At 34.8% G+C, this 9,202-nt stretch overlaps 1 protein-coding gene across 1 annotated transcript; it reads right to left on the reverse strand.

Moving 5' to 3' along the window:
• Positions 1-4,464: 4,464 nt before the first annotated feature.
• LOC109205898 (UDP-glucuronate 4-epimerase 6-like) lies at positions 4,465-6,473 on the reverse strand. Its single transcript, XM_019368656.1, has one exon. It carries the CDS (start codon positions 6,209-6,211, stop codon positions 4,859-4,861), a length of 1,353 nt encoding a protein of 450 aa, XP_019224201.1. The 5' UTR covers positions 6,212-6,473; the 3' UTR covers positions 4,465-4,858.
• Positions 6,474-9,202: the final 2,729 nt, after the last annotated feature.

Below are 9,202 nucleotides of genomic sequence, written 5' to 3' on the forward strand. Positions count from 1 at the left end.
TTTTATAACAACACAAATACTCTTGACTCTTTTTTGACTTGTTTAGAACCACAAATTCCAAAAGTCTTCTTTTTTTCTTAAACTCGTGTCCAGTCAAATAAGTTCACATAAATTGGAACGGAGGGAGTAATAAACACTAGAAAAAGTAAAAGACAAGATTATTTCATTCACTAAAAGTCAAAACTCAAAACAAACTATTCAAGAGAACGTCCATGACACTTATGGGATATCCAACACATTATCTTCATCAAATACATTTGAATCCGCTTGTGAGAAGGTTGTCTTAACATCTTCACTTTCATCTACATCTACAATTCGTTTGCAATATTAATTAGTTAAATATTAAGAATAATTACAAATTTTTAAAACTAATTAACGTTTTAAGACTTTGATCTTTTAATATGATGAGCTTAATAAACTTTAAGCTTGGGATACTCTTCTTGTTATTTTTGTGTCATACTTTTTATATTTTATATATTTTAAATACGTATTTTTATTAGGCCCACGGGCCGGCCCAGCCCAGCCTCGGTCAAGCCTCACGGGCCACGGGCTTACTCGGGCCGGGTTTAAAAGCCTCGTTTTTAAATGGGCTAAAAAAATTCTAGCCCAGCCCTACTAAATCACGGGTTAGGCTGGGCCGGCCCAACGGGCCAAGCCCATATTGACGGCTCTAATTATCACCTCATTAAATCACTTAGTCGCGAGTAAGTTTTTATCGGCCATGATCAGAGTTAGGTGGATTAGTCCACCAAGCAAGTCCAATCAAGTTTATGTACAATTTAGAGAGTTTTCCTAAAAAATAAATATAACTCAACTCTATCAATCATATAAAAATTGTTTTCATGTTCAGAAACACACAACTAAAAGACTAAGTCGAGACATATATAATATGCATATTTCAGCCAATGTAAATGAAAAATCCGACATATTAATACAACGCAAAATATAAATTTTGATTGTGACAATATAACATGTAAAATACTCCATTCGTTTCAATTTATGTGATTCAATCTTTATTTTTTCGGGATCATATTGGTTGGGTAGGTTGGGCGGGTCAATGACCGACCAACCTTGAGCAGGTTGGGCGTGCTGAATGAATAGGGCTCGAATTGTCATCTTTAGGCAGCCTGATGCACAAGGCATTCTACGAATCCGAAAAAAGACCGCACCCTATGGTCCACATAACTATCATGAAATATAAGAAGGAATCCACTTTCTGAAAAATGACTTAGCTTTTGAATGTAAAGGGTTTCAGGCAAATGTTTTTGCAAAAGTAGCAACAGATAGCGTATGAAAATAGGCAAAACATGAGCATTCTGAACTATAAAAAAGCTACACTTACATTGGTCTTTATATTAGCTTATTAAAAAGCAAACCGAATACAGAAACAAAAGAAAACGAAAAAAAAAACCACAGAAACAGGTACGAAGATAATTATAAAACACGTACTAATACTGTGTCAGCTTTTATTTTAATCATTGGGTAAAAGCCTTTGAAGGTTATCATTTACTATTGTCAGATTTTGACTTTGGACATAAATTTGGTTGAAATTTAAAAAATAAATTTTTAAAATTGTATTGAAAAATAATTTTTAGAAGTTAAAGTTGTATCTAGACCTGCATTTTACTTGAAAATAAAGTTGGAATTTTGTGAGTAAAAGATTTTTTTTTTACCCTTTTTGGAACTTGAAAATTTTGTTCAATTTTTTTTTTTTACAAAATTAATCAAATTGTATGAACAAATAATTTTCTTTTTAAAAAGGTAAAAAAAAAAAATTCATGTTCAAAGGGGAGCTTAGAATCTTTAGCTGTTCTATACTTTGAATTCATCGCTTTAGCAATAGTTAGCTCAATGCAGCTTTCTGATATTCAACTGGCTGCAAAGAAGAGATAAGATGCATGTGAAGAACTTTTGTACTGAACTTAGGGTTCGTTTGATACGAGGGATTGGGGATAATATCTTCGAATTAAATTTGAGATGAGTTTATCCCATTTTTGATTGGGATAAAATTGCAGTATAACTAATCCCAGAATTAGTTATCCCGGTATTGTTGTGCTTTTTTATCCCTATGAAAAAGATGAAATAACTAATTCCGGAATAATTAATCCTAGAAGAACTTGTTTCCAACCAAACGACTCCTTAAGTGCTAGCTCCTTATTTATTGCTAGTCAAAATCATTGAGATGAGATAAGCTATCAAATATTGGTTGAACTAAAGATGGTTTCAACATGACACTATAGTAGGACTATATTAGAACTAGCAAAATCATAGTGAAGCTTCAATAGGTAAGCCATACCCTTAAACCAACTATAGATGCAATGTCACTCGTAAAAGGAGGTGAGACTAAGACATTCAGGTGTGGTCTAACGTTCAATGAAGTTCGATAAAAATTGTATGCGACACGGTTCGAATCAAAGCAGAGACAAAATTTTCAGGTGATTCTTCTTATAATTTGCATTATTTGATACATATAATGGTGAGAGATAGCATATATCTAATGACTGAAATAGTCGAAGTACACGCAAACTACCTGAACATTGGCGTTACCAATAGAAATAAAAAGGAGGTGAGACTAAGATAGTTTCACATGTATATGTAGCAAAAAGGTTTGTTGAGATGGCGATTCCAAATATCACCTTAAAAGCACAAGATCCTTTTCCTTCATTGATGATCACTTGAAAATTATTTACACATTTTGAAAATGAAAATTACTATTCATGGTATACCTTTTCATGTGTTTTTTGTTGAATTAGTTATTTTTCCTGCGTAATTCAGTCTTATTAGCTCAACGAAATTCGTCCATTTAGTCCATCTAGATTATGATATCGAAGGCAAGGGCGGGTGTAGTATTCTAGTTACGGGTTTAATTGAATTCATAATTGTCGACGTGTAATATATATTTGTGTATAAAAATTTGCAAAAATTATAAAAATAATATATATATATATATATGGGCGCACAACTTTAAAAATATAATGAGTTCAATGCTACAAAACCTTAAAAGTTGAAACTATAGGATTTAATTCCTGGAATCGCATGTTTGAACGACGAAAAGGAATTTGAACTACTTCAAAAATTAAATAACTAAGTATTTGAAAGGTATACTTTAGATATAAAAATAATAATAAAAGAAGCTTATCTTCTAGAATATACAAGTGTTCCACATAAAAAAATAATGCTAAACTTTTATGATTAGCTGTACAAGAATGAAATAAACAAGAAAAAAGACACATCATGGCTGGCCTACTAAAATAGTTACTACTCATTTGACGTATTCTTAAAGATGTATATATCCTTCACTTTAATCATGTCTTTAAATATCTTTTTACTATTTATTATGTGAAGTATATGATTATATATCACTTTTTCCTGTCTTAATACTTTACAGAACCATTATTTACTTAATTAAAAAGGAATTTTGTCGGGCAGCTGCATTATGATTTTTCCAGACGTTTAACATTTTTCTTTTTTCTTTTTTTTTTCTATTACCTCAATATTTCTTCTTTTTGGATTTTTATTTTAAAGAATATTTTGATGTTTTAACTTTCTTGCACATGTCCCGAAGGGACGGCCCAGATGGGTTTGGAGGGAGTTGTCCACACGGGCGACGCGGGTTCGATCCCCCCTCAATGTCCTCTGGGTCTGAGCCTGTCGCACGGGGCTTGCATAGTGCGGTTTACATTACCTGTGTGATTTGCAGGCTATTACACAGTGGGGGGTTTACCCAGTGCGCATGGAGTGCTCACCACAGAGTGCTTACCCGAAAGGCAGATGCTGTGGCAGAGGCTGTAGCGGCTACGGGTTTTCCTGGCGACGCGGGTTCGATCCCCCCTCAATGCCCTCTGGGTCTGAGCCTGTCGTACGAGGCTTGCCTAGTGCGGTTTACATCCCCTGTGTGGTTTGCAGGCTATTACACAGTGGGGGGTTTACCCAGCACGGAGTGCTCACCCCAGAGTGCTCACCCGAAGGGCAGATACTGTGGCAAAGGCTGTAGCGGCTACGGATTTTCCTGGGGTTCCAAAAAACTTTCTTGCACATATATTTTGAGATTCTCAATTGAGATGAGTAGTGATATATGTGAATCTTGGCTTTTTGCATGTTTTTTTTGTTCTTCAAAATTCTATTAGTTCTGATCTTACCATAACTTATAATTATACATACTTGAGAAGTAAAATTGTATTAAATAAAATAAAGAAAAAGGAAATGACAGCTATACTATTGCTGATGTATAAAATTAAATTTTGTAATATATAATTTTGAATTTTGACGAACAAATGACTGCTAGAGGACAACCCATCCACAATCATAGTAGGTATCCACTTGCGAGGCAAATCAAAAAAATAGATTTGGTGAAGAACTATTATTATTATTATTATTGTTATTATTATTATTATTCCATATCTTTTTACTCGCATTTTTAATTTATTTTAATATTTATAATAATATGAGCCGGACTAAATAAAAAGAATGTAATCATCATTGCTGTTCCCACACATTAAAAATTTTGATTGATATAAAAAGTGGTTGGTCTGCACCAATCTTTTTTGTACAGAAACCATCCTTTTTTTTTTTTTTTTTGCATAATATATCCTACATCCAATAAGGCCTTAAAATACATTATTACAACCCCACTTTCAAAGATCTACACTTGCCTTTCCACCCTTCTCTGATTTTCTTATTTTTTATAAATATAGAATTCTATTCCTATACTAAAAATAAACAAGTAACATAATTTAATCCAAATACATCAATAGAAAAAAAAAATTGGAAAAATATTGAAAAAAAGGGCAAAATAGTCTTTCACATTCTCCCCTCCTCCTTGTAATGATTAAAGACACTTGTTCTTCTTTGTTGTGCCTTAATCATCAGAATGGTCATTTTCCTTTTTTACCCTTGATTGAATCCCATAATAACTCACATACCACTTAACAAATTTTCTCAATCCACTAGACAAATCAGTGGTAGGCTTATAACCAAAATCCCTTAACGCAAGGCTCACGTTAGCATGAGTAAACGGAACGTCACCGTTTCGTGGCATTTTAACTACATTCTTTTTAGCCTTAACATTCAACAAATTTTCAAGAATTGCGACTAATTTCCTCACCGACACAGGCGAAGTATTACCCAAATTATAAACCCTCAACTGCGCCGGACCTTTCTTCTTTCCGCCGCTGCCGGTGCTCTTCTCCGCCGTATCCAACGCCCCAACACACCCTTTTACAATATCATCAATGTACGTGAAATCACGCGCCACCTCCTTATCATCTTGTGTCACGTAAACATTAATTGATTTACCTTGTATCATATCCTTAGTAAAGAAAAAATACGCCATATCGGGTCTACCCCATGGACCATAAACAGTAAAAAATCTTAACCCGGTTAAAGAAAGACCGTAAATATGGTTATACGTATGTGCAATTTCTTCACCTGCTTTTTTTGTTGCTGCATATAAACTTGCGGGTTGATCCGTTTTGTGCTCTTCTGAAAAGGGTACTTTGGTATTTAACCCGTAAACCGAACTGGACGATGCCCAGACGATTGCGGGTTGAGGGTTAGCTGACTTGGCGACTTCTAATAGGTTAACAAATCCAGCTATATTTGAGTTGACATAAGAGAGAGGATTTTGCATCGCGTAACGAACTCCAGCTTGTGCAGCTAAATGAAGGATATGAGTAAAGGGAACAATGTCGAAGAGTTTATTGAGAAGTTCGACGTCGTTTATGTCACCCTCGACGATGAAAATTTGGTGTTTTGATAGGAGATTTTGGCGAGCGCGTTTTAAAGAAGGATCATAGTAGGAATTGAAGTTGTCAAGGCCAAGAACACCGTCGCCACGTTTCTTTAATGCTAAAGAAGAGTGGGACCCAACGAAGCCAGCAGCGCCGGTGACGAGGACGGAGAAGCCGTTAGGGCGGCTAGGAGTGGAGGAGCGACGGACTTGTTTCTCCCACGACGCTCCGCCTCCGTAGAAGGCGGAGGAGAGGAGGTTATGAGTGGTGGTGTGGATGTTGTTGTGTGAATTAGGGTTATCTGAAGCTAATGGAGGGTAATTTATAGTGAAGAAGAAAATAAGTAGTAGCGCCACTAATAAAGTTACACGAAATAGAAGTTTAGAGGATGCAGCTATGAGTTTTGTACTATTGACTTTGCGAATATAGCTATTGTAACGCTCTAGCTTTGTGGTTTTCCTAGTGTCAGGTGGCGACGCCATTGGTCGATAATTTCACACTAAGCTTTTGATATATGCAGTTCGAGAAATAAGAGCTAATACGACTAGTTATTGTGTGATATTGTGAAATAAGGGAAGAGAGAATTTGGAGTTTTGTTTTTTTGGGAAATGAAGAAATGGGGAGTGCTTAGATTTAGCAAGCCCCTAGGGAAGAAGAGGAAGAAGAGATGATTATAAAGGAAGAAAGAAGAAGGATTGATGTGTGTGTGTGTGTGTGAAATAAGAGTGGTGGACCAAAGAGAGTGGAGAGAGATTTTGAGTTGTAGTTGGTTGGAGACCACTTTCTTTTTCTAGTATTCTCTACTCTGCTTTTGTTTTCATTTTTAAATAATGTAAAAGTAATAAAATAAAAGTATATGAATTGGTTTATGAAGGTTGGTTTTAGATTAATTATACATTTTATTTGATTTTTTGTTCTAGAGAATAAGGCTGATTAAACTATTCGTTAGAAATTTCAGAAAAAATAATTCTGGTAAAATAAATTGCTTTTTTAAAAAAAAATTTAATTGATGTTTGGTTGCACTTTTTTTTTTTTTAATAAAATGTTTGGTTGCACATTGAATACTCCTTTTAAGCAAAAATTTAATAAAACTGATACATATATCTGCAAGTGGTCACATTAATTTGCTATCTAGTGAAGGAGCTAATAAATCGATAAGGTTACGGTGAAATGATAAGTATTCTTTCTTTCTTAATCGGAGTTTTGGGCTCGAGCCAGAGACGAAGTCAGGATCTGAAACTTTTGGGTTCGGAATTTTAGCCCTTTTAAATTACCGGGTTTTAAATTAATAATTTGAACATATTAAATGTATTTCTTAAGACAAATATAGAGTTTCGACCAAAGTTACTGGGTTCGGCCGAACCCGCGCTTCGGTCTCTAGCTCCGCCTCTGGCTCGAGCTTTGGGTACAAAGTCGCCTTTGGTTTCGGAGCGCTTTAATTTACCCCTAATGTAGAATTTTCCAGTGCAAATGCAGATTTAGTCGAGCCCCAATAACGATACCGAAGACCAATAAAAAAGAAAAAGAAAAAGAAAAAGGAATAAGCTAATGAATTGGTCCTCAATTTTTCAAAATTTAAGGATTGGTCCTTGCATTTACGTAAGGGGTGAAATGCCAGCTAAAATTTGAGTCAGATGTGTTGAAGAATCTCAAAACCATGTGAGACACACATGGGGGAATTTATGAGAAATGAGAACACTGATCCTTGACTTACTCTTATTCAACATTAGACAATTGAAGTATATTCTTTTTGTATTTCACTTAGTATAGTAGTAATTTTAAGAAATAAAAATAGCTTTGTTATATTGGTTAAAACAGAATAGTAATACGGTTATTGCAGTATTTGATGAAAGTTACTTATTTTAGAAAAACATACCGATTTATAGTAATCTAAATATTTCAATCACTTTTAGGGAAGTAATTTAAAGATTATACAAATTTCTCATATAGAGGGGAAGTAATTCCTATATTGAGAATATTTTCATAACTAACACAACAAAAAACTAGCATAATTAAGCAAGTAAGATTTACTAAAAATACGAAGCTAACTAACTTATCAAATGTCAGTTACATGATTAATAAAGCAAAATACTCCATCCATCCGGTCCATTTTAATTGATTTTTTGACTTTTTTTTGTGGTCAATAATATTTGATTTTTCAAATATCAAGAAGGAATTAACTTCTTTTTTTTTTTTTTTCAAAATTGCCTTTGGAGTAAAGAGCTTAGGAGTATTTGTTGTGTTTCTTATGAATAAATTAAGGTTAATATGATCAATTTTGTTGTTAATAATGCTAAACGAATTTCTTAATATGTGTAATTAAAGTGAATCGGAGGAATAATGCTTAAGATAGATAAGTAATTTCACTTGGGTAGATTTAATTTTTTTATTGGTTTCCCACCCAGTGTTCACTACCCGCATTAGAGCTCGACTATATCCGGATTCGCGCGGCGTAGGGCCCAATTCGGGGGGAGGCGTTCCCTATCAATGATTTTTTCATACCCAGGGCTCGAACCCGAGACCTCTAGTTAAGGAGGGAGCAGCCCCATCCGCTGCACCGTGGTCAGGTAGATTTAACTTAAGGCAGAATAGCCTAAATGGCACTTATACTTGTCCCACTTTGTCATCTCGATCCCCAAACTTAATGAAGTTTCATCTAGACACCTCTACTCGTTCAAAAGTAATATTTTAAACCCTTCTGACCGCGTGTGTTCCTCAATCGTCTCACTGTATTATCCACATCAGATAAAAATATTCCATGTCATTATTTTTATTCACAAAAATTATTTTTGGAAAAGAAAAAGTTGAATCCTAAAGTTTTCTCTCACAAACACATTCATGCCTTTCTCTCTCTGAAAATCAACCATTAGTAGGGACTGAGTTTCTTTGATTCAAGAAATGCCGGTGGGAAGTTGCAATTTGAGAGGATTGAGGGAATCAAACCCAGATTACAAGTTCTGGAGAAGCATACCGGAAGAAGAAAAGGCAAAAAACATCTGGTGAATCAAAAGAATCAGGGCAAGATTAGCCCACTTGAGCTTCCATGCCCATCCCACCAACATCCCAACAAGAACAACAATCCATATGAACCCCACAAACATCACTAGCTCTAACAATACCTCCCCAAAATTAAGACTTTCTAAAATCTCAAGCACAACCGCTACCAAAACCGTAATAACAAGCAAAAAAAAAAGAAAAAGATTCAATCCCCTATACCACCTTTGAGCACGACGTCAAAAAAAAAGAGGAAAAGATGAGAGGAGAAAGGGGTAGAAGGAAAAGAAAATTGGAGATTGGAAGACGCTTGAATGCTTCTCGGCGTTAACCCCCTTTATTTTTTCTTTTCTTTTTATTTTTTGGTATTTTTAGTTAGAATCATAAACTTTTACTCGCTTCTTAAAGCGTGTAGTCACGCATTTTATCCAACTTAGCAAAGCAAATGCCACATAGGCTTGGTCAATGGTCAAAAGGGT

Source organism: Nicotiana attenuata, unplaced genomic scaffold (assembly GCF_001879085.1).
Source record: "Nicotiana attenuata strain UT unplaced genomic scaffold, NIATTr2, whole genome shotgun sequence".
Taxonomy (NCBI): Eukaryota; Viridiplantae; Streptophyta; class Magnoliopsida; order Solanales; family Solanaceae; genus Nicotiana; species Nicotiana attenuata.